Source organism: Topomyia yanbarensis, chromosome 3 (assembly GCF_030247195.1).
Source record: "Topomyia yanbarensis strain Yona2022 chromosome 3, ASM3024719v1, whole genome shotgun sequence".
Taxonomy (NCBI): domain Eukaryota; kingdom Metazoa; phylum Arthropoda; class Insecta; order Diptera; family Culicidae; genus Topomyia; species Topomyia yanbarensis.
Window position 1 is genome coordinate 33895147 of NC_080672.1, and position 26980 is coordinate 33922126.

General features: G+C 38.7%; 1 protein-coding gene across 30 annotated transcripts in view; it reads right to left on the reverse strand.

Annotated features, from left to right (window-relative positions):
* Positions 1-26980, reverse strand: part of LOC131691502 (ryanodine receptor) — a 120067-nt gene that overhangs the window by 9104 nt on the left and 83983 nt on the right. For 11 of the 30 annotated variants that reach the window (XM_058977954.1, XM_058977952.1, XM_058977956.1 and 8 more), the window contains 15 exons: positions 17158-17267; positions 16998-17095; positions 16698-16922; positions 15879-16637; positions 15087-15818; positions 14886-15023; positions 14380-14589; positions 14023-14316; positions 11385-13965; positions 11189-11326; positions 10685-10971; positions 9963-10630; positions 8663-9843; positions 8368-8604; positions 8044-8156 (listed from right to left, as the gene is read on the reverse strand). In XM_058977954.1, coding sequence (XP_058833937.1) covers positions 8044-8156; positions 8368-8604; positions 8663-9843; positions 9963-10630; positions 10685-10971; positions 11189-11326; positions 11385-13965; positions 14023-14316; positions 14380-14589; positions 14886-15023; positions 15087-15818; positions 15879-16637; positions 16698-16922; positions 16998-17095; positions 17158-17267 — 7771 coding nt within the window. The remainder of the gene's footprint in view (positions 1-8043; positions 8157-8367; positions 8605-8662; positions 9844-9962; positions 10631-10684; positions 10972-11188; positions 11327-11384; positions 13966-14022; positions 14317-14379; positions 14590-14885; positions 15024-15086; positions 15819-15878; positions 16638-16697; positions 16923-16997; positions 17096-17157; positions 17268-26980) is intronic. The other 19 variants (XM_058977975.1, XM_058977971.1, XM_058977977.1 and 16 more) reach the window with 7 other exon arrangements.

Consider the following 26980-nt stretch of genomic DNA (forward strand, 5'->3'; position numbering starts at 1 on the left):
ATTAGATTCTTTATGAATATCCGAGGAAGCGAAGTACTTCACCCAACTAAATCAACAAAACTATTAACAAATGCAAAAACATGCAACTAAATGTGAACGGCACAGAAAGGTGGAGTGCTTTACCAAAACATTACACTCTACGGTGAATGTGAAGAAAATAAGATATTTTTACTCCTAGTTGCTGCGAGCTACTTAAGAAAACATTGCATATTTATTTGTTTTTAAGCGTTTTATACAATAAAAAGCAATGGAAGTGCTCTAAAATTCTGTGATCACTTTAATTCGAAATTCTAATTGATTTCAATGCATACCCATGTGTCTTTTGCTCAGTAAAACTATGCTGGTCAAAGTACCACTAGAGGCGGTAACCCTACCTCTATTTGAGAGCTCAATTGGTCAAATAAGTCATCAAAAACTCTTGATATACCAAAAGAATTCGAAATCAATCCAAAAATTTAAATTTAAAATTTAATAAATATTTGGTTTGCCGTTCATTGTTACAAAATCATGTTCAGATACGAGATGATACCGAAACATTTTTATCAAGGGATCGTACTCAAATGACGTAGCTTTCTTCGGCGATTTTCGACTACCAATTCCCCCTTGCAAAGATGCCAGGGATGTAAAAAAAATAAATACGTTTTACAATTCTTTCAAATACGGCCTTTTATCAACATTTTCGTTATAACAGCAAATTGCATACACAATAAGCCTCTTTCATGATGAGTATAGTGGTAATAGTTTTGTTTTGAATTTTATATGTCATGGAGCATGAAGAGAAGATTCACAATCCTGGAGCTGCCAATGATTCTAAAAAGCATACGTTCATTAAATTACTAAATTGTGTTTGATTGATTTCGAAGAGAAAATTTAACTCTGCTACCAAACCAAATCAACTAGTTAGCAAGATTAGATAACTAATGTAGCAAGTTAAATCCGCATACAAAATCTTTTCGTTTTGGAGGAGTGAGAATGAGATTTTGAACGTCGCTTCTTGAATGTAACGATTTTATTTTTATTTTTGAGCTATTTACTAGAAATCAGTTTCTTGTAAAATATTTTAAGGTGTGCTAACACAACAACACAAACAAAAGAATCATTTATGTTCTTATAGGATTATGAATGTTTTCGAAACCAGCATACCGTAAAATCCAACCACAATCCTTATTTGCAATTTGTTTCGTGTTTCTCATTTTTTCCCATTGTTTATTCCCCCCCTTTTTTATTTTGTTAAAATTTCATTGATCTATTTTTAAAGTTGTGGATTGTACTTGTATTTCTACAATTTTCAGATTCTGCATTTTTATCTATTTCCGTACTTTTATTTTATCCATCTTTTTACGTTCCTTACATTTGCTTTATTTTCCATTGCTATCGCTATCACTTACTTTAATTTATAGTTTTTTTTCTCTGTTATTTCATTTTGTTCGCAATTTTTCGAGAAAATTCTGCTTTCTTTATTTTAGTTTTCTTATTGCTTCATATTTTAATACCCTGCTTTTATATTTGTTTCTTTTATCATTCCATCTAGTTTTTAGAATTTGTCTATTTACTACATTTATTCATATCAAAGCCCCTTTTCTATTTCCTTTTTTTATTTTTTTTGCATTTTCAAAAGCAATTTCACTTATTCAAATCAATTCCACTTTGCCTTATTATTTAATTTTTGCCTTTCTCCTATTTTCTTCCTTATTTTCTAGTTTTTAGTTTTTCGTAGTTTTATTTTTTCCCATCGTTCATTTAATATAATTTTATTTATTTTTTATACCTTTTTCTTTCTTCTTGTTTCCATTTAACCTATTTGAAAGTACTTTTTCTGTTGACCATTTTCCTATACGTTTACATTGAATTTTATTTGTAGTTTCCTAAAAACATTTGATTTATCTTTTTTGACACGATGCGCACTTTTTCTTCATTTTACATTTAGTTCGTTGCTTGAATTCATTTCAAATTTCATTTCTAGTGTTTTTTTCTGTTCTTTAAATAATTTAATCCATTTTATTCATTTTCTTCGTGTTAATTTCTCCATTTTTTTGTGTTTCTGTAGCCAACATGGTGGCTTTTTTACTATTTTTTTCATTTTGTCTGTTTGCTCCGTTTTTGTTCAATACTTCCAATTTTCTTTACTTTTTATCTTATCATCATTCCAATGGTTGTTTTAATCTTTTTTTTGGATATACTCTTCTAATTTTATGCATTCTTAACGTTTTATTTACTTTTTCTATTGCTTTAAATATTACTTGTTTATAATGTTAAATAAATTTTATTATTCTTGATTTATCGAGTTTTTCAGTTTTACGCATTTTAATTTTAATATTTATGTTTGTATTCTTTTTAGTAGTTTTTTTTTCATTTTCATTGATTTTTGAAATTTTTCCTACTTTCCTATCGATTTTTCATTATTTTCCTATCGATGTTCGACTTCTTTAATCTTCGCAATATGTTTTTCTAGTTTCCTGTTTAATTTGTTTATTTGGCTGATTTTGTTGTTTTTAGCTCTTTTGTACATTCTTTTAATATTTAGTTTTCCTACCGTTTTGTTTTATTTTTTGCCGTTGATCGCCGTTTAGATATTTTGAATTTTTATAATTACTACATTTTTAATCTTTCCATTTCCTTACTTTTGTAAATACTATTGACAAAAATGGCGCTTTTCAAAGTCATCAAAACTGTCGAAGAGGTATTAAAATACACCCAAAGTATAAAAAACTCTACGTTTTTCTTTCTTCATTGGCACTACAAACAACTAGAGCTACAAACTGGTACATAAATATAAAATTTCAGTGTAATATACATAATATCAGTAAACTCCAATGGATTTCAAACATTAACTTTTTTATACTCAGGCAATACATAGTGGTGGGGGCCCGTACGTTGGACTCCCCGGGCCCGTATTTTCTCTCAGCGGCCCTGGGGGTGATAAATGGATGATAGAAATTGATGTATTACGCCATTATCAAATCTAGCGTGGTATCTTCCGGATTCCATTTAATATTGGAAATCGGTTAGCGCTTCTCTTTTGATCATAAAGCATCTTTGAGATAGGTAAAACCAACTGTCTATAACCATGATTCTCCAGTTTATGTTTGAACGTCGTAGAAGCCACAAGCATTTTACCGCTGGTGATCTGCTCGTTAGTCCCTAAAAGGAATGATCCTTGTTAGTGGTAGCCAACGAAAAGTGCTCTCAAAATTATCTCCGCCACGAGATGTGTTGAAAAGGCTCATTGTTACTGGTAAGGAAACGGCGAGATGTACAAATATCTTTTTTACATTTTAACCCATTCATGCACATGTTGTTTGTGGACAACAACGTTTTTAAACAACTATAACTTTTGATTAAGGCAAAATTTGCTCACAAAAACAAGTAAGGCTAATAAATGTGACTATTGCCTTTCATTTTAGTATTAATAGCACAGACTAACAGACATAACACTCGAAAACAATTTATTTTATTGAGCATTGGAAGATAAAAATTGAGCAGGGAAGCACCTATCTTTATCAAAAAAGGATTTTAGTGTTTCTTGACCCCACTATTTTCAAGAAACAAAAGTTTTGAAACCCTGCATGCACTAGAAAAAAGTTGGGCATGAAAGGGTTAACGACATTTAATTTGGTAGGAAAAATTATGAAAATTTAGAGCCATAGTGAGAGCAAGGATGTGAAGTATATAGATCGGAAAACTAAAAGTGGCAGGGTCTTGAGTGATTCGTAGTTATGCTGCCTAAGCTCGACCCCCATCAACAGAAGACAAAAGTTAAGCCCGTAAGGTATTAAGGCTGTTCTAATGACCATGCCGCTTCTAGTTTTACGATCTGTATACTTCACATCCTTGCTCTGTGTCCTCTCAAAGTGAATTTTAACAGTATGCTTATTGGCCCTTCTCAAAAAACACGCGAGAATTGCACTTCAAAGATCGCACCTCAACCAAAAATTTACAAAACTAGCTGCATTTAAAAGTAGAATTTTATTTTTGTTCATGTATGTACGTAGCTATATCGTCAGTCAAGACTTTTATCGAAGACTACATATTAAGAAGACTGATATCTCTTTTCTTCTCCCATACAAACGAGAAGCGACAGAGGTTACATCGCCTATTTTGGAGGAAGGTAGGAAGCTTAATGTAAAAGTGTATATGTATGTGTGCATCACTATGGGAAGTACCACCTTTACCCGCAAGTGGCGTTGCTGTTACTGTCTCCAGATTCTGGACAGAGTTGCCAGTCTTCTTGATATGCAGTCTTCGCTTTTATTCAATGTACATGAAATGTTGATGTGTATGAAAAATATCCAAAATAGGTCCAGCAGCACTGTTTTTATCCCATTTGTAAATATTATGAACGTATGGTTCAATATTCAGGTTAGGACTGGAACAAATGAGCGCGCGTTTGTGCTCTCTTCTCTTAGCTCACAGCCAAGGAAGTCTGCCGATATTCCGTCAAACATCGACCTACCTTTATAACAGTACCGTTTTTACGCATGGGCGGCACACTAGACCCAGGCCAAGGGCGGCCCCGGAATTTTAGGGGCCCAGCGATGAGAATAGGCGCATAAAACCTTACTACCTGTCTGCACCATGAAAACTTCAAAAGAAAAAAACGCAACAATCTTTGTTTCGAAAACAAATTTTGATGAGCGTTCCTGGGTTAAAGCAAACATTCTTGAGCTGCTGATTTACTAGCGACAGATACTCCACCAACCAACGTGTCGAATTCGGTATTTTTCCGTCCACAAAAAATGCGACTATCTTCTACGGCAATAGATCACAGAATGAGGCCTGAACGCATTCTTTTTTTGCATCCGCTAAAACACCTCCAACATCCGGTCTGCAATCCTGCTTCAAATTGCGTTTTGTTTTCTTTTTTTTCACTAGTTTGCGTATCAATTCCTTGATTACACACTCTGAATTTTTTTAGACAATCAATTAATCAACATTATCGATACAAATTACGAAATAAAAGTCATTATCAATTATTTTATTTCTAAGGATTACTTGTTATTTATATTATCCTTTCACGAAGTCTTTTTTTTCTTTAAATATATATTTTAATATATCATACCTAGATTATTTCGCAATATTTTATTTTCAACTCGATGTGATCAAACTCTGATAACAGTGTACCGTTTCAATGCGTCAAAAGCATAACTGTCAATGTTATTGTTAGGGTGGGTGTTCCTATAGTTGAGGTGTACCTATAGCTGCAATAGTGGGTTATACGCCTAATTAAGGTATCAACAAATATTTTTTTATCGATTCATCGCACTAAAATTATGCGACAGTAAAACTGTTATCCTTGAAATTTGCTCAAATAACTATTGAAAAAATTTATTTTCTATGGATTTTGAGCTTCCTTGCACCTATAGTTGCACCTATAGTTGTACCTATAGTTGCAAGTCTCATAAGAAATCAATGGGATTTACAACAATAGGAAGCGAAATTAGCGATTGCACCACTATTGGTACATGTGTTCCTATAGTGGTACAAGCGGTTTTGAATACATAAATTGGTTATTAAACCATCTTTATATTTTTCCTATGAAGTAGGGATTGAAAGCTTTTGTTTAATGTTTTAACATTGCCCATAGGTCTATTCATCAATTTTTTAGCAAAAGTTTCCCTTAAGTATGCGACTATTGGTACATCCACCCTACTTTTTATTATTCATAGTCGTCGTATTCACTACACAACGTTATTCCTTATCCTGCAGCAAGAAACCTGTGGCTAGAAAATGATTCATTCTGATTCTAAATCATCTGAAGGAGATTCGCCAACACAATATTGATTAATTTTAAAGCCTTCTGTGAGCGAAATGGAATGTTTATTGAAAAACAAAATGTGGCTTTTCTGAAGTTTCGTCACATCAGGAACGTTCAATATTTTAAGGATAAAACTTTTGCAAGCCGCGTAGTTTTGATAAAGATCAATTTTTGTTTAAAGACATCTATGTATTGAAATCAGAATCAAAATATATATATATTTAAAAATTAAAATTTATTGGCGTTTTGTTACTTGGTTTTCGTAGATTGTTATAGTGCTATGTCAGCTTTATAATAATGCATGACATGCAATGGAATAGACATACGAACCCTCGGTACATGCATTTCTGATTTCAATTTACTCAGTCCGAAGTAGAACGCATCGAATTGATGTAGTTTATATCATGTGTACCTCTGGTTTATTAGATATATTTTGGCTCTAGAACTAAACGTTGTCCACGAAATTATTGCATTATTATATCCATATTACGAAAAAGATTCAATTTGTGTTAAATAATACTTAAAACAGTTTTGAATGGCACTCATAAACTTTCATTGCATTTTTATTTAATTGTAGCAACATCTGATTGGACACAAAAATTATCTTGATGACTCTACACAACTCTAGAATTGGTTTTACATAGCGGCACGATTTTCGCCAAATCACCGAAGAAACACAGTCTTGTCTAAAAGAGATAGTCGATGGTGTCGAAGTTCACTGCCTTGTGACAAATCTTACTTCGTTTGCTGCAACTGTAGTTTGCTTGCCAGACCAAAAGAATCCTGACCAATTTTGCATTATTGTTTGTTTGCATTTCTTGACGATATTAAATTTGTCTCTGGTGGTAAATATCAGACACTCTCGAACCCGTGACCTTCACTGCCCCGAGTCGTTTTTGTGTTTGCGATAGGATAATTTTGAATTCATGGGATGTGCGAGCTGAGTTTTCTCGCGATTGCTTCACTAAATCTTCTGGTAAATAAATCTCACCAAATTTATAAAACTGTACAAGGAAATTTCACAAAATTTACAAAATATGAGCATTGCACGTCAAACTATATTTCAACAAAATTTCATTATTCAGCGTCGTTCGGGGGACTTTGATCAAATGAATTGTTATACCAATTGACACGTCCTAACACTTGGTACAAATAGAGAATATGGTTTCAAAACTGAGACCTACTGAGGAACTCTGGGCAGTTGTGAGGAAGAAAGGCTGAACGGTACAAGGCAGAAAAGTAGTTTAAGCGAAAGTTGTAGTTGGCTGCTAGAAAGTGACAAGCGAGTCATAGAAGTTAAACAGAATACACATTCAAAAAATTTCCAATTTGGAAATCCTTCTTTTTATTCTAATAATTTAGTCTAATTTCAAAACCAATTACTGCAAGATTCATCATACAATGAGGGCAGTATTTTTCGGGCGGACAGTCTTTAGTAGTGCCAATTTTAACACGGGCGAGTTAATATTTGTTAGTGATAAGAATACCCAAACCATCACTCAAATTCTAGCCAAAGGTGAAGATTTTTTTATTTGTAATTATAGAATGAGCAGTTACTTGTCATCGCCTTAAAACTGAGGAAAAGTGTTGACGTTCTGGTTTCAGGGGCTTTTCTAAGTGGTTATTAATACGTAAAAATTTCAATGCGAAAATAAAGTCCATATTTTGATAAAAATTAGATACTTTCAATATATCGTGCAGTCAGAGTGTATCTAACAAATTAGAACTGGTTTTGTTTACTCGTTAATGCTATTCAACCATTCACAGTGGAGCTAGTAGTAATACTAATAGTAGTGCTAGTGAAAAGGTTCATTTTCCTAATATGGAATCGCTACTCTAAATTCCTGTCAGTTTTTGGGAAATAAACGAGAAAGTTTTGGATGGTGTTTGAATTTGGAAGGGTGTATCTACGGAGCTGGTGTGGAGCATACTCTCTTTGTCTCAGGTTAGTGGATGGATTTTTTTGTTTTGGGGACAAGGAATGGATTGCTACATGTTTGCGGGACAAAGGTTAACGAATGGGATGACGGGGTTCGTTGAGTTCATTCTGTAGATTTTTGCATTCACTTGGTTTCAGTCAGTGTTAGTTTTGGAAAAGAAGTGTGAGAGAAACAAAACTTATCAATATTTTTGCATTAATGGAAATCCGAGAAGATTAAAGTTTCAAACAATTCTTGTTTTGGCATTGCAACAACTATTACGACATCAGTGAATAAAAAACATAACTCACAGAAAAAAAACAAAGATAATTAAATAATCTTTCGAATAACAAAATATAAATTATAAACCTTGGCAGTGAATGTAAGGAGACATGTCTGAAACAAGCAATAACAGCCCGCTTTCTCTGTATCGAGACACAACTTCTATAAACGTTTTTACTTTGCTGTTGTGGGTGGTCAATCTAGATATATACCGGAAATAATGTGTACTTTAGAAAACTATGATTTGCTGAGATTTGAAAACAAAATGTATATTCTCGAAGCGGTAATTATCTGGGATGTTTATGTAGATTGAATCAATATCTAGTTCCGTAATGGAGATGGGAAATGAGTTGGAATCGAGAGAGAGTGTACGAAGTAAGGGGCACTAATTGGACCAATCGGAATGCTTACCACATGTAATCCGTACAGCACTTTAGCCATCGCAACGATTCGTTCGACGGTGTCTTCAATCTTGTTGCCAGGTTTCTTGTCGGCTTTCTCGATCGTGTCCTGAACAACAACGTCCTCCTTCTTGCCTAACTTGGAGTACAAGTAGTGCTGCCAGGACATCTCATCCGCCGGATCCAATTTGTCCGGTAGAGTTAACTGAGTGCGTGCAAACTCGACTACCTCGTATTCGGGCATTTTCTAAAACAACAAACTAAGTCAGAACAATACGCGGTTTTTCATCTGAAGTTAGACTTACCTTGAGATAACGATCTTTGCAGTGCTGCACTAGTTCTTGCTCTTTACCGGCGAATAGGTTCAAACCAACCGGCAGCAGACGCTTAAGACATGCGACCATCAAACTGGATTGGATTTCCTTGTCTTTGTCACGTTTCTTGTCACGGGAGCGTTTCTTCTTTTTAACCTTGCCACCAGCTGCAGGAGCTTCACCGGAAACGGTAGCGGTACGTCTAGTGGTCGTCGGCATGATCAGGGTCATGTTATCAATCTCGTTGGCTGAAATGAAGTTCTGTTCCTCCTTCAGGAAGTACTGGCTCTTGGACCACACGTTGAAGATCTCCGCTACGTAATTGTACAGTTCTTCTGCCTCGGAGATGTTGTCCTTCAACCAGTGATTTCTTTGCAGGTCTACGTACTTAATCAGTAGCGGATAGAATGAGTAGATATCGCGGACCAGCAGTTGCCAATCTTCCTGGATTTGAGCTTCGATCTGGGAAGTGTCGTCGGTGGAGGATTTCAGGAAACCTCGCAAACTTTCTTCTTTGTGGAACAAACTGTCCACACGTTTCTTGGCACGTTCGGTCAGTGGCAAGAATACTTCCTTCAGCAGTTCTTCCGAGCTGTTGATAATGATCTGCTGGGTAAAGCTAGCGATGCGAGTCATCCACGGGGCGTTTTCGTTGGCGATATTTTTCTTGATCATTTTCAATACGTTCTTGAGTAACAGGTTCATGTGGTCGGCAGTGACCATGGTTACGTGGTTTCCAGATTGGGGACTAACATTATCCGGTCCTTGGTTCCACCAGAATGGTAGATATGAACAGAGGAGTGGTAGGATGACGTCGATGACATGCTGAATTTCCTGGTAGGTTTTCTCCGATTCTACAAAATGATCCACTTCGGCCAGGATCGTTTCCAGCGTTGGCATTGAGACTTCCATTTTGGTCATGATATCTTGCGCTTCCAGGGAAGTGTCAGCTATCCGGTTCAACAGCGAGAACTGATTGTGTTTGTTGCAATGAGGCTCCAGGAAGGCAACTGGGAAGCACGAGCTGAATGCTCCCAAGCACGAACCGAGGGCAGGTTTGTGCCGTTCGATTTCGGTCTTAAGGTATTTGCGGTCTCTTGTCAGGGTGGCCTCGGTTCCGAGGGTGTATAGTGAGGAGAGGATCTTGTAGGAGGCGACTTGGATTTCATCCACTGGAAATTAGGGGAAAATTGTTATAAACAACTGCAGGTTCGCCTAGAGGGAGTCAATAACTGACTTTTGAACTCAAGATCATTAACAGTTAGTTCCAGGATACGTTTCAAATACTTACGCAATAAATCACTACCATAATCACACGAAGCTAGGTGATCGAACAGCGAAGTCAAAATCGGCAATATAACCTGATTAACGTACGCTAGCGAGGTGGATGTCTTCAAGTGTGTACCACGCAGTCGATCATACTTCCCGTCCTGCAGGTTAATAATGGTTTGGCTCAAATCGTCGCTGGTATTGTTGAAGAACGTCAACATAGAGGTACGGATAAATTCCGGACAGTTCCGTACGAGAGACTTGGCATCAATGCTCTTCACCAGCACCTGAAGACAGCGGACGGTGATCCTCACGTCAGCTCCGAATGCAGCCATTCGGTAACGCAGCAAACTGGCTAGCTTGCAAAACAATGCAGCTACCATTTCCTTCTCCTTCAGCGAGGCTGCTCCAACGTTATTGGTTGCGGTAGCGATCGCAATGAAGTAGTTTCGGTTGGTGGAGTAGTATTTTTCGATCAGCGGAAGAACCACTTTCGAGAAGAACTTAATGTCCCGGGAGCAAGTCTTGAACGACGATCGTCGACTGAAGGTCGTCGATGGTCTGAGTAGCTTCATGTTGATCGTAGCACGGTCAATGTATGAAATCAACTTCTCCAGAAGTGAGTAGGCAAACCGGGCTTCGATGGCAGCTGCAGTCATACCCGGTTCCTCCGTCATTCCACGAGATGGTCTAGAGACAACAAAGTACTTAGATGATTGACAACTTCTGCATCCAAATACTTACTTGTGTAATTTTAATCCCTGGTACTGTAGGTACTTCAAGAATTCCTGCGATCGCTCACGATCCTTGCGTTTCTCCTTATCGGTAAGCAGATCATACGGGACCAGCTGGGAGTGGACACTGCCACCGCATTGGTGCAGTTCTTCGAACTTTTTCTTGGCCCAGATATCGTGTGAGTTTTCTGCTAAGCGCTCAGCCATGTTCTGCATCTCTCTGCTCAACGTAAGGTTGGTCATGTCAACCGGGTGGGGATTGTAGTTGAACGGTGATCCTGTGTCTGGCTGTAATTCCTTTGGGCGTTAATTTGTGCGACATTCAAAGGACAGGGTACGTGTATACATACGGGTACAGGATGTGTGACCAATACCAATTGGATTGAACAGAGAAAGTCGATCGTGTGATTGGTTAGTGAATTTTAAATAACAATTTTGGTTTTTTTTCTATCAGTTACTGAATGCTATTGGTAGGAAATTTCAAAGGGTCGTTGGGCTATGTAGTCATACTTACCAGATTCGGCTTAGACTGCCGACGCATTGAACCCCGATTGGACAGTGGGACGTCACCTTCCGAATGCTCTACACGCCAGTTGAGAGCAATCAGAGCCTTTAAGCTTTCGCGGACGGGATCCTTGTATCGTTCTTTTTCCTGAAAAATGTGATTCTTCAGTATTTCTAGAGGGATCAATCACCGAGAACCTTCTTACGTATTCACTTAGTGTAGTGTACGGTTTCAGCCGCGGATGCGTTTTATTAGTATCGGACCACTGATCACCGTAGCTCCAGCCATTCTCGAGCTTTTTGCTTGCCCAAGCATCGTGATAATGTTCACTGAACTTTTGAATAATCTGATTAAGGTCGTTGGTCAACTGCACCACGTTGGTGTCGATCGGCTGAGGATTGTAGTGTGGTTGATCAGGACTGCTCGTTGGTTTACCATACAGATCGTCATCGGAGTTCTTGGATAAACTGTAGTCCGGTGGAAGAGCGCATCCGATGGCGATTAGACAGGGTAGGGCTTTGCCAAACAGTTCCGGATCGTAGTCCATGTTGCTGAGAGAATCAAAGATATTGGAGAAGAGCAACATCGTAAGACGTTTCTCTTCATCGGAAGAAGCACCGAACTGGGATGCTTGGCCGCTGCCAGTGGTTCCGTAGTATTTGGCACATCGATCGTAGTGTAACGTTAATAGCCTCAAAGCGACTGTAGTGTACTCGGACAGTTTGGACACATCTACGGTGAGTTTTCTCAGCAGCTTCAGCAACATGGCGGGGTGCATCGCGGAGGTTAACGCGACTAAGAAGTCAGAAACAGCTTCACGCTGTCCCTTGGTGAGCATGCGGTTTTTAGACATCCGGTAGACGGTGTGCAGAGTGGCATCAAGCAAACTAGCATAGTTTTCCGCTTCGTTGTAGAACTTCGAATGTTTGATAAGAAGTGGTAGGATAGAGTTGCCGATATAGCGATTCATTGATAGAGCCATATCACTTTCCGAGCCGTCGCTGCGATCTAACATGGTTGCTGCTCGTAAATCTGGCAAAAACGAATCCTCCAGCAAACGGAAGAACAGTTCCTGGGTTTCAATTCCGTATACTCGTTCTAAGAAGAGTACTACGCTCTGTTTGTGACCTGGAACCAGTCCAGAAGGCATGTCAGACTTCGGACGTTCTTCACCGGTCGCAGGGTTCGTAAGGGTAAATTTCAAACTAAGAACTCCCTGAAGATCTTCCAGTGGCACCAAAGATCGCAGAATAGCACGTGCTCGTAGAGACTCATTCTTACCCTGTTCAATAACGGCCGCATCCGGGGCACAACGACCCAACAGATCCACCAAAGTACAATAGAAACTCAAAATAGCGGCACCGGTATCAATATAATCCTCATCACCATCTCCCTCCGGCAACGGATGGGAAAAGTTCAGCCCACTAATTATACCTTCCGCGTCTTCTCCCATCCTGCTTCGTTCAGCGATTCTTTCCGACATTTTATTAGCGTCTATGATAGCCTTCAGCAGTCCCTCGCCTTCACCACGTAGCGCAGGACCTAAACACTCGGGACGACGAATCAGCAAGCGAATGACCAGATTGGCGTTCTCTTCAACACTTTCACCGTTAACCCAAACGCAAAACCGGAGGAAATCGAGATAGCGTTCACCCTCCACTGGATCCCAACCAAGATCCGGGTAGCCTCGTTCGATCAACTCGGAATTGCTTTGTAGCCCGCACCGAGATAGATATACCGCGATCTTCTCCAAGTAGTGTTCGCGAAGAGCCAGTGCAAGTTCAGTATTTTCCATCAAACTAGAGTAGGCAACGTCCAAAGGAGTAGAACCACGAAGACTCGGTCGAGATAGCAAGATATTGGAGTTCTCCAACAGAAAATCGAAATGATCAAACATAGCGCGTTGGTTTTGACGCCCCGTTCGGCAAAAGTAGCACAGGAAGCGACAGCAAGCCACTACCATCTGGTGAGATGTATCCTTTTCTTTCGGTGGAGCCTCCTCGCCTTCAGAAGACTGCATCGGTGCATCGCTTTGTGCCTGAGCCCGACGACCTAGGGTGTTCATCATGACGGCCATAACGTTCTCGTGAACTCTCAGGATCCGAATCAAATCCGGATGTTGGAAGAATGTATGATTGTTTACCAACTTCCATAGACGCTTACGCATAAGCTCTTCCTCTTCTTGACTCATCTGTACCGGTAAGAGAGCACGAATTTGACTCAAACCGATCCACATATTCGCAACATCTCCCGTTGTTTTCGAGTTGATCACGTACGTCTTGTTCATAGCCTTTATCAGCTCTCCAATCGTATCGTATTGTCTAACCAACAGACCGAACATCTCTCGAACCAGTTTCGGGTTTTCGATTTGAGATTCTTCTGCCCAGGAAACGATCTGCTTGATCAGTACTTTCCTGAACACTTCTTCCGGGGTCTTCTTTTCGACTTCCTCCGGTTCTTTCGGGTCCATTTCCAACTCTTTAACAGCGTTGAAGAAGTTGGACATCTTCTTGAACACTCCCGGTTTGACGTTCTCTATCGCATCGACTGATTCCTCTTCCGGTTCCTGGAGTGCATTTAGGGAAACTTTTCCCATCAGGCTATCGTGGAATTCGGCCAAACGATCGCGAAGTTCGGGTCCACAGGAACAGTTCTCCAGATCCTCGCCTTCCAAGTTCTTGAAGCACAATATGGCATTCATTTGTTCACGTGGTGGACACCGGAACTCACGGGTCTTCTTTGCGGCTACTGCACTCGGCAGATCCGAATGTTTGATCTCAATGTATCTGCGTCAAAGTGTTATTTAGTTACGTTCAAGTGTTTCATAGAAGAAAGAAACATACCTTCTCAGCTGATCCTGCTGTAGATCGCAAACGTAATCGTGCGCAAACGCGATGATACTTTCCACCCTATGTCTCAGCTGAACGTCGTAGAGATGATGCAGTAGGTAGCACATTTGAAGTTTCGCACCCTCGGCCATCTTCATCGTCAGCAATCCCTTGCGGTGTTCGTCCTTACCTTCCTTATCGAAAGTCGGATCCCACGTTTCCGGATCGATCATTACCAATAACTTACCGACATCTTCGTTGGTGATCACGCCAACCAACAGCAGTCGATCGATCAACTTGATCAGCGGCCTGTGAGAAATGATTAATCCTTTCAATGGGACTGAAATTTCGGCACTTCGGATTAGTACTTACAGGAACAAGTTCTCGTTGGAACCTCCGATAGGATCGCGGTTGTGCACCTGGTTAATCTCGACGGCCTCCTGCAAGGTGGCCATAACAAACTGTCGTACCACTTCGAGTGGGAATCTTGGCGAATAAAGCGTATCAATGGCCGGTATTGGTTCACTGGAAGAATCTGGTGCTACTATTGCCTGCATATTTGATTGTGGGGGTGTGGATGATCTGGAGGGGAGAGAATGGCATGCAACAATGTATATGGAGGGAAATGGGTAAACGTAAGAAGGTCCCAAACATAACGTAAATTTTGCTTGTTTTGATCAACACCCGTGAAAAAGAAGATAAGAAGCTTTTCTGTGCGGCTAAGGTGATGGTTAGTAGCTGCCTCCGGGTTAAACTGGCGGTGTGCTGTACGATGAGTAGCTGTGCCTAAGAAGAACAACTACCCACACATGTCACTCGATTGTTAGGTCAGGCGGGTTAGGACAGATCACGGTTTATTTCGGGGTTAGAGTACTTACGCAATCTCGGTCATATTCATTTCGGGTCTTACGGAAAGAGTTTGGAGAGACCGAAGTGAGTGACACATTTCGGAGTCTGCGTACAAATCTTTGAGTTCCGGTCCCAGCGGGATAATGTATTCGTTCTTACAAACTTCCCTGTAGAGATAAGGGATGCGTTAATAATCGTTGCAAATAACCCACATTTACCAGATACATTACATTGTAGTAGCATGTGACTCTAGATGGAGGGCGATCAACAAATCGTAGAACCCTAAACGCAGTGGTCCACTCATGTATTCGGACTGGATGGCGTAAAGTAGTTGTTTCTGGTCAACATGATTACAGAGAGCATGCGCTGCTCGGTAGTTGGACTGATAACACAATGCTGAATACAGTGTCAGTGTGTGAGCGTGGAACGACAATAGACGATCCATCTCGATTAACTCCAGCACGTCCATGCATCGATCCTCTTCGGGGATGTGCAGAGCAAGCATGGATACTGGATCCTCGCAAAGCATTGACCAACCCCGAATGTCGGACAGTTTGAGAGCATGGACTTGCAATGAAGTGTTCGGCACACGAGCCCACTGGTGCGGTTTAAGACATTGGATCTTCAATCTAGGTGGGAACTGTGGATTTATGTGTTTGTCACTGGTTGGAAGAACTGCCGCGGATAGTGGCAAAGTGGTTGGGGTACGACCTAACTCTATCTGTAGGATTTCCTTGCTGGTAGCTTCAACGAATATAGCCGGGAACAGTTTGGTTTCTGGTTCCATCAGGAATACATGTGACGTTTCCTTGCCCTCGCAGGTGAATCTTATCGTTCCCGTAGCGGTGTCTACGAAGCAACCTACAAACATACCCTGCGATGCTCCCTTTCCAGAGGCATCCTGCGTAACTTCGTTGAAGAGCTCATCGGCTCGGACCATATAACACGATTGGCGGTTGACACTGAAAGAAAAGAAAAATCCGTTATTATCCACTACACCAATTTTGTGCAAATCCACTTACATTTCCACAGTTTTATCCTGTTCATCTTCAACGTAGATCGCCGCATGACGAACTTTATCCTGACTGAATTCTTTGCTATGCACGTGATATTGGGTAGTCACCCAACCGACGTAAACATGCGTGGGGTCCTGACCGGGAAAGATGCGAACTCCGTAGAAGTACTCGTTGATCAGCTTGAGACAATCGGCGTCATAGACTTCATTGCCGAATGATTCCACCTGAGGGTTTCCCAAAGACTTCCGATCAGCACTCATAGCGGCCTGTCCACGGACATCTAAGTTCGATGCTCTTGTCGTGGGGCTTCGAGCTACGGTCCGATTCTGCATAGTTCCACGGCGAGATTCCGGTTCGGGAGTACGCCGATCCTTCAGCTTTTCCTTGCTTTGATCCCGTTTCTTGCCAAACAGACGGAATGGACTACGACCACGCTTTTTCCTATCATCTCCATCCAGCTCGTTATCGGAGTACGCATTTTCACCGTCAGACAAGCGCATTTCTCCGTTGATTTCGATACCTGGTGGACTAAGTCCGTCCGCCCGTCTCGCGGTTCGTGATGGACGTTGAGGCCCGTTCCGCATGCCATCATCGGCTTCCGCCGCATCATCGGAATAGTTTCGCTGCAGTCCCTTGAGGTCGTTCATGGTGAAGCCACTCTTCATGATGTGATCGAAGTGAGCCGAAGTCTGATGTTCAGCTTCCGCGAGAAGTCGATGTTGCCGGATGCGAATTTCCTCCCAGCGACGGATTTTTTCAGATTCGCTGAAATTGTAAGGAAATTATTTCATCGTCGCTTAAGTTCAAATAATGAATGTAACTTACTCGATGAAGCTAGCATCGCAGGTAACCGGTAGTGACAGCCGTAGGAATTCCCAGTTTGCCTTTTCCATCGTTTCGAAAGTATTGTGCGAAATTTTCAAGCATGGTGGTGTGTCAGCTCCACCCGGAATACGGGTAACGTCGATCTTGCAGTCCGGAGTGTCCTCGTTGTTCTCGAAGATCGGTTGGTCTTTGGTGTACCAATGCGTGACGGCGCGTTTCATGTTACTGCGTTGAAGAAATAGGACAATGTTGAGAAACTCATCTGATCATGACAACCCCTAGAAGTGTTACGATACTTACACGCAGAACGGTTCATAGCCTTCCTGTAAACCGCACGTGGTGAACCATTTGAGCGAGTCCACGTCTTGGCCGTACACGAGACGGGCTTTCTGTCCAATCTGCAAGAGTTAGGGAATGCGTTGAGCAACACACATACAGCAACACTCGCGCAATGACTTACTCCAATTGTGCAAGCCGGAACGAATCCTACCCCTTCGGGGGCAGTAACTTCGGCAAATGTGGTTTCTCCACCGAGCGCGTCCATCAAAAGTTCACCATTCAGTGAGAAACCTATCAAAAGTGGTTTGAGATTAAACCTTAATTATTGTTCTGCATATTTTAACAATTTTTTTCGACAACCAATACAAGCGTTAATAGTCAAATAGACTGCTTCTCTTGCTAGTGCAGGCAATTTCATGCTCAAGCATTGTTTACTTTTGCCTACAAAATGTGATTAGGGTTTGTGAGTAAAATTCAATTTCAAAGTAATATTTGCAAAATTTAAAACAATATGTTAGTCATCATTTGGCAAGCGATTATTTGTTATTTGATGTAGACACCTAACCCCAAAAGATAGTATTATTCTTCGAAACAAGTTTTCTTGAAAAAACAAGTTGCAGCTATTTGTGGACATTCAGTTGAGCAAGGCATAGCTAAATGATTTAAGATATTAACAAAAAAATCTCACTGGTGCACTTTTCAGAACACGATGGCTGGAAACCGCTTTGGATGACTGAGAATCATTGTAAGTTATCCAAATATAACATGTAGAGCTTCTATTTCAATGGCTGGTGTCCAAAAGGGGCTAACCCTAATTTTTTCCGAAATCGTCATTTTTACACTTTTTTATAGTTCTATGTAATCCATGTGTACTCCATACCATTTAAGAAATTTGAAAATAATTTTTAAATTTTTTGCTATTAGCAGTCAAAGTTGACCATGGAGGTAACCTCAATACTAGCTGGTATCCGTAAGGGGCTAACCCCACATTGAGTCTTATGGAAATTATGGTTTTCTCGTTCGTTTTTCGAGCTTTTAAGAAAAAGTAGTCTATCGATTCGCAATCAGTAAATTTTATGTTGCAGCTCACATATCGGTGTACTCGATATAAGACTGGTTTTAGTTGGATTGCATTGTACGTTGACGTTTCGGCCAAACAGTCGTTCCTGAAGGTGAGTGCCGCTCACATTCTTGCTATGTATGGCTATTTTCTATCCAATATATATTTCTTGCACAAATATTTATTATTGAAAGTATTTTTTTTTTTTTGAATATTCCAGTAAAAATGTCTTGTCTCTAAATTGAAAGTTGACCGAGTAATAAGGGATTAAGAGAAAAATGGTACATTGTGGCCGGAAGGTTAAAAGACGTGGAATCAATCATTATCTTTCATTATAGAGTTATGATATCTTCGGAAAACTTGCTGTATGGCACATAACACTTTATTTGGTTGAATCATACTAGTTCGAAATTCAGTCGCTAGGGCGGCGTTGTTATCAACTTTTTAATAAAGCTAGATAGAAATGTAGTGTCTTTGAGAAAATTGTATCGTTTTGAACATATCTTCTGAAGATGTGAACATTGTAGGTCCTGTATGTTTCGAGATAGAGAAGGTTTTATTTAAAACATTTACTTACAGATTATGTTTTCAAAAGTGCACCATATTTCAAAACTTGTAGGACCTACAAAAATGGTATCTTCAGAAGATATACTGATAATTACCTGCCATACAACTTTGTCGTAGACACCATCTTTATATTTCGTTCCATTAAAAAGTTGATAACAGCGCCACCCTAGCGACTGAATTCCGAACTAATATGAAATGTTCAAATAAAGCACTAGATGTCACACAACAACTTTTGCCAAAGACACCATAACTCTAAAACGAAAGATAAGGAAAGGACGTGTGAATTGTGGGTTGGCCCCATTTGGGCTCTAGGTATCCCCGGGGCTACCTCCCCGAATTACGAAAATGCTCATGAATTGAAAAGTAGTATAGTAGTGCACTTATTTTTCTAGACAACATGGGTCAATAAACTACTAATAAACCAATGCTAATTTGGAAAGGCGGATTTTTTCCATTTCTTGTAAAAAATGCAAAATAAGTGTTAGCCTCTTTTGGACGCCAGACATTCATCTGTGTATGTTCTATAATAAATAACTATTTTTTCGCGTAATTTTTAATGTCAATCTCCTTTCATTGACTAGATTTTATAAGCCTGTGTAGAGCCTTCCATATAGGTGTCACTTTACTCCTCAGGAGTAAAGCCCGACCTTTGCCCACAAAATGTTAGCCAAAGGAAGATGACATTTCCACTCTCCCTGTCCAAATAGTTTCAATCGGGTGCCCAGATCGCCCCTTCCAGTTACCATACAATGATATGTTATTACTGCAAATGCAAACTGTTGCGGTTTGAAAATTATCAAAATTGTAAAATATAAGAGCGCGCGTTCTGCCCACTAGATTTTGGAACCAGTTACTTTGTAATTCCAGTTCGAAAAGATGCAATCGTATGCCCTGATGGATTTAATTTCCACCCGAATAGAAATGTACAGTAACAAATCCATGACTTTCACTGTGACAGTACAGTAATTTAACAATAATTTACAGTAAGTTTTGTTATGCTACGATACAAAAACAATAAACTTTAACGGTTTTACAGTAAATTTCAATGTAAAATAGACTTTTACAGTGAAAAAGGGGCGTGGTTATGTATCTTAACATTAAAAAAAATCAATTTTTCTCCATACATTTTTTTCTCGAAAACAGTAAAATTGAATGTGAATGCACTGTATCAGTTTTTTGCTGAACAGTGAAATTTATTGTTACATTAAATTTTATTTTAAATTTACTGTGAGAACTTGGTATCAAACAATGTTGAAACAGTAATAACTATAATATTTATTGTTTTATGATTGTTTGTAGGGTAAATTCTATTTTAAAATTCTATCCGGGCAATTCTCTTATGATGTGTATACCTGACACAAATACTGGAAATGCTTGATGATCGTGGAGGCTATTGGACAATTTTTTAAGGTTTGTTCGTGATAATATCTGTATATTTCAAAAACAAACAAATTTGGTGGAAGTTTATTTCAGGATACATATTTTTTTCATTTGTATATCGTTGATAATTCAATAGTAATTCTTCAAAAGGGCTAATGAGACTTTTGTAAACAATCTTATTTCGCTCATTATTCCGCTACCGAGTTGAGTTTCATGAAAAATACACATGAATCAACATCTTTATCCTTGGTAGAATCAATTTCAAATGTTTACTGTGTTGAAATGATAAGAAATTAGGAGAAATCAGCAAAACAAAAGTTTGTTTACAAATCTTATTAGCCCTATTCAAATGTTGATATGGAATTGTAAAAATACAAAGTATTATTTCTTAGTTGGAATGCGTATAAAAGTTACGAGTTCACTCTAACCATTAGCGTCAGCACAGAATTTTTTAGTTTTGTACACAATTTTTGAATTTTTTCTACATTTGTTTCTTCTTGTTTGAACTCTCTCTTCAGGAGAACCCAATATCGCTCATTTGGACGTCACAAAATTCCGAAAAACTGGCCAAAACTCAATAATAATGTCTAATTTGTCAAAACTTTTCATTAAACGAACTTCCAAATTATGAATTTGATATTCAATTTGCCGAAAATAGAAGATTTAAAACGTTTGAAAAATACAATTTATTCGCTCTCAAAATAGAACATTGCATGAAAATGTATAACCTCACTTTTCTGACAGTTCAGAGAGCTTGTTTACGTGAACTCAGAAAATTTTTGATCCCATTCCGTACAAAAAACTTGGTTCGAATTCTAAGACCATGTAAACAAGCTCGCTGAACTGTGATTTTTTGGAGCATTTTTACTCATATGACGTCATTTTGAAATGCTCAATTACATACGGAGGTTTTCGAGGTCTTTGATTTCGATTTCATACCTACGATCAAAGAAAAAATATCTAAAATAACAATTTGAATTAAGAAATATTGAACTCCACAGGGACTAATGTTTCATGCGTAACTTTTTATTGATCTATTCTGCTTGGCTGTCTACAATGAACTCCTTGTTGAGTGGTGCAGCACCTGTAGATTACTTGACAATCTGTAACTGTATTAGTGTGTTCGACGATTTGTTTTCCTCCAGTTGTCCCAATATTCTGATAGGTGGAGGAAAACAGATCGAAATAGCTTTTCGGTCGGATTATTTGCATGGTGGATTCCAACTAACCGGTATTTTACGTCTCCGGAATGAGTTTCACAGTGAACATTTAAACACCATCATGAATACTTTCGGCAAGTTATTTGAAACGTTTAAATTTCCTGACAGTTTTACTTATGACAGCTGGAGGAAAACTAACTGCCATGTAGTGTGAGTGAAATGATTTGCATAAAACTCTATGGTTAGCTATGTACATGTATGGGTTTCCCTGCTATCATGCTCATTATATGATACAGTAGAGGCAAGACGGATACAGGTGTGCACATTTTTTCTAAGTGTCTAAGTGTGATAAAGACGATTAAACAGGAGGATACGAAGAAGAAAAGCATAAACAAATGACGTAGTGGGTTTTTCTGTTGTCATAAGTTTTGTTTCGGGTCGGTCATAATTATTTTTCATCGATAGTTTCGAGATAAAAAGTGTCTCTAAGTGTTTGAATTGGAAGATCCGAGGTGAAGCTCGGTCTTTTTTCTCGTTTCATCGTGCGTCAAAGAATCAGAATGCTCGGTCGGAAGTTTATGTTTACTTCAAGGGCCCCGGGCAACATGCTTAATTTTACAAGCATAAAACTAATAAACTAAAAAGTGTCAAATGTTTTCACCTTAGATTTCTCTTCATCTTGCAGCAGTGGTAAATGCTAGATGGGTATATAGGGTCACCAGGAAGTCAACTATTTATTGAATACTTTCCCCTATTTCAATCTTATCAGTACTGCCACTCGCAATAGCGATCCGGGGAAGTGATAGTACAACCACTACGAGACACACGAGATCCACAGGTGTGTTGTGACAAAGCAGCTGGTTCATCACAGGATGTATTGTATCGTTGTTTCCCATACATCCACTAAATGGCCAGAAGGACGACAATCCTTCAATGGCGGAACTGTTCGTGCCGAGACATCAATCGATTAATCATTACAAGGGCTTTCATTGAAATGTGGTGCTGCTTGGTCTGAACTGATATTTTTGGGAAAATGATTAACTAGTATCTTGGAATCTGTAGGATCCTCCTTGTTAGTAATTTGGGACAAGAATCTACGACGAAAACGATTTCAATAGTTATCCTTTATAACATACGATTGGCCATTCACGTCACGAACAGTTTGAGCATAATATGCCATTTCTTGGCATTTTTAAACATAATTCGTTCTCAAATGTTTAAAACTGGCAACTTCCTTACATCACAGTTATCATACTTCTTTTGCAAAGAAGTATGATAATTCGGCTCGTACAACACTTTCATACAAGACTGCTCGAAATAGAGTAGACTCATGAATAGGTAACCGTGTCTTCACTTGTCGCCTGAAAAACAATTGACAATAGGGGCAAATTTCTTCACCCTCACTTAGCGCTTCAGCCAAGTTTAAACGTACTGGTGAATCAGGTATAAAAGTTAAGCGAGGGTGAAGAAATCGACCCTAGGAGAAAGATGCATGCTTGCAATTGGCGTCGTGTTATATTCAAGAAGACAATATTGAAACTGATCGACCTCTCCGACATCATAGCAACGCTTCAGAGTACTTTTTGTTACAGACACTTTATGTACACACTTGCGAAGTGTCAAAAACTGTAACTAAACGAGCATAAGGTTATTGTGAGGAGAATGAAAGAGGAAAGCCCATACAAAGCTTATAAGATCTTCCGTGATCCCACACTGAAAAAAATGGAATGATTCTGATTGTTTTACGCCGGAACTTTTCGCACTTTGTACAGTTATCATTAATTTCCGCGATATCTTTCGTCATTCCTGGCCAGAAGAATTGCATTCGTGCTCGTGCAAGTGTTTTTTCGATACCAAGATGAGGCGCATGAAGCCATTTGCAAATCAAATTTTATAACTTAGTGGGAATTCGTGGGAACCGAGTACTGATACACAACCATGCACGGCTAGGCCCCATGCAACATTGACTCGGAGATCACTTCATCAAAAGTTTAATAACTTCTTTTTGGTATAGCTGGATTGACTAACAATCTTTGACAAAGTTGTGGACAACTAAATTATCTTTCTTATTTTCTCTTACAGTAATAATACGATGCATACAGTGCCACCTTGCGGTGAAAATGCGAACTAGCCGGTTTTTTTTTTTTTCAAATTTCATACAAATTTCAGGCATGTTGGTCCGGTAGCTAGACTTGTTCGATTTATTTCGAATTTGGTGCAAGTACTCCTCGTGGGACTAGAAATCGACCTTCGGGTGGGCCTATGGAGGTCATTTTTTCATGCCACTCTAGGGTACACACGTTTCGTGCGGTCCTTTTCATTATCTTCAGTGGATTCTTAGAAATATTTTACATAAGAATTACTACTTTGGATCATCCGCATTCATGCTCTTTCCGAGGAGTACAGCCAATTTTAACTTTACACCTGAGTTATGGGAGGAATCGGGGTAAAACCGGTGTATATGTTTCGTGCCGTCTTTGCAACTATATTTAATCGGTTCACTGGACTAATTCACAAAAAAATTACTTTTGATCATCTACTTTAGCCCATTCTCTGAAATGTTGAGTAAGGTATAAATTCACACTTGTATTATAGGAAGAATTGGAGTAAAATGGGTACACACGCATCGTGCGGTCATTTTAAATATGTGTAATCATTTATTTTACATAAGAATAACTGCTTCTGATCAGCCGCCTTCAGCCTCTCTTGCAGTATTGAGTTTGATAACCAGGATTTTTTACATAGGAATCAACACTTTTGATCGGCCGCCCTGTCCAAAAAATGCGGACGAACATGGTCAGGCGATTTAAAAAGTTTTTGAACAATGTGTGTTCTCACTTGTACTTTGTCTAGGGCACTTCATTTAGCCAACGAATGTGGGAAATTGTGTGTAAGTATAGTAGAACAAGATCTCTGACCTAAAGTCTTAATGAACGTCAGATTGTGATAAGTTTTGGTGTGCAATACCAATTTCACCATTGATTCTTCCTATGGTTTGGTAATGATTACCTAGTATACTGGTAAGTATATGTGAGTAGATAATGAATCCGAAAATAACAATTATGTGTAATTTTCATATTGGGCAATTAAATGGCGCGTTCCGTGGGTGATTTGGGGGCGACTTAAGGGCGGGTTGGGCGGTAAAAAAATGACGGCCGCAAATCGCCCAAATGTTGCATTTGAAATAGCCTCCTAATTGCCAGTCATTTGCCGGTAAATTGAGAGGCAATTAGCGCATCCGAGTTGGCAAACAGCCCCCCGTTAGCCAGCAATTTGCCCTTTTTGACTGGGCGCATTTAGTCTTTTACCGAAATATAGTGCTTCAAACTGAAGTGTTCTGCGAAGAATTGGGGTAAAATGGGAATACAAGTTTCGTGAAATTATTATAACTATATTCAATCGATTCTCTGAGCTTTTTATACAAGAAATACTAACTTTAGTCAGCCTCATTCAACTTATATATTCAGTCTTAAATATAAATTCAAACAAAAAGGAGAATTGCTGTAAAACAAGCATGATAGCGTACAACGCGGTTATTGTAAATGCCAACAATACATTTTTCAGACCTTTTTACATAAAACTCATCTTTTTTGGTACTATTCAAAAAAGTCGCGTATTGGGGTACATTTTTTCACCATGCAAAGGCTAAAACATGGATCGAATTGGGCGGGGGTCGAAAATAGTGATATGTGGTGTGAAATTCTTGTCAAAATGCAAAGGATTAAAAAATTAGTGTTTTTTGCAATGTCTTCCCATGGACACTTCTGAGAAAGTTTTCGAGCATCCCCCTTAACGAACATCGCCCTCAACAAGCTGATGGCCGTAACGGCCTATGGCACCATTAATATAACAACGTGGACCGAAATTTGACATTTGACAGTACCGGTTTCCTGAGCCGTTAAGGGGTAGTCATATTTGAGTCACAGTGTCGGAATAGTGCCAGGTCGTATCTTTGGTTAAAGTATGGTCTCACATTTTGGACCAGCTGTTTGCGCTTTCACTTACTCAACTAAAATGCAATTCGAAGAGAAGCATTTAAGGTACTTACCAAGTTCCTTTTTCGAAGAATATAGTGATATGGTATTGTAAACTTTTTAACGGGTGCTCAAGTTGTAGCTACGCCTTTTCCAACCCGATGGCTTTACGTTATTCATTTGTAGATTTGTCATATTGTCACTGTTGTGCTATCTTATGACAAGCACCATTTATCACATTCCGTTTTTTAAAGTTTGAGATTGAATAGCTTTGAACTTATAAATGGTATAAACAATTCAAAGAATACAATTGATGCTTCTATCTATTATGTATTAATCCCCCAAAAATCACAAAGATCGGTTGACTATGTTGCGAGTTTTTACTATAAATATAAACAAAAGTCGGACTCACGCGTGTCATAGGTGTGTATTGTTGACAAAATTTGTATGGCGTGTCATAATCGTGTATGGAAAATTTTCATAGAAAAAAATCACCAATTATGAACTTTTATTCATATTTTTGGCTTCATTTGGTCGATAAACAATCGGTTAGATGCATTTTGAAGGAAATTAGTCAGGAAATCTAGAAAAAATTTATTTTTGGTTGCAGTGTTGCCAAATATAACATATTTCCAGTTCAAAACTTATATTGCATTTTTCTCTGTATTTTTTTTCGAAAATGATTATGCCATTGTGTTTCTCGGATAGTTTTACATATAAAAAACAGTTTATACATCAAGATAACTTGAGCCAATCACTAGACACAGTCATTTGAAGCAAAAAGTTGAAAATTTCTCACTACGTGTCCCGTTATATCTCAGTAATCAAGCAGTGTGTCAAAATTCTGAAAAGCCACTTTGTAGAGATTTTTTAGACAAGTGATGTGGCATATCTAACTCAGTTTACTCCAAAATGGCGTTTGGCATAAGATAGCACAACAGCGAAGAAATACTGATAGATCACATAGACACCGAATCTCATGTGATTATTTGCTTCTCGCCAAACTGAGTGGAGTTTCAATCCAAAATGTATCTATTGACATCGGTTGGGTTTAGCACCTGCATTATAATTCTTGATGTTACAAGAAATACTAATTTAGTGAATTTAATGGATTGTAAATTGAATTTTAATGGTAGATCATCATATTTCATTTATGATATATTATTTGATGTCATTTCTTATATCTACAAATATAAATTCAATTCAACCTTTCTTCCTACTAAACAGAATAAATCGTAATTGTCTGATAATTTACGGCAAATATCAAACCGAGTTCCCAATTTTAATGAAAATTTCTGATCGCTTTGCAACACACACACCGAAAGATGCATGTTTTTAACGGCGGATTTCACCAGTGCAGTTAGTCTTTTGCGGATTAGGTGTCTTACAATTTTAGATTAAATAACATTTGCGAATAAACACTTTGCGAATGACGTCTGTCAACAAACTATGATATGATATGGTAGTGATTTTGCGTTAGATTCTAGAATGAAATATGTCAATATCCATGCAAAATGACAAACCGGGATAATTTTGCTATAAATATACATTCTCTTCTACTTTTCTCAGCAATTGATTGACAGAGCATGTTGCGATTATAGGAGTTTGTGTTGTTGTTGTTGTCATGGTGCAGAAAAAAAAATTCATAAACAAAAACGAAATGGGAAAACCAATTTGCAAATCAGGAAGAAGAACAAAAAAAATCAAACCAGATGATTTTGCATATAAGGAAAAGCGCTGGCCAATCAAAACGATTTCTATACAGGAAAACAAAAATCTACTGTCGTCCATTTGGCGAGGATGCAGCCTTATCTATCGCTTCTATTTGCCATGAATGGGTTTATCTGTTTTAGTGAGATTTGT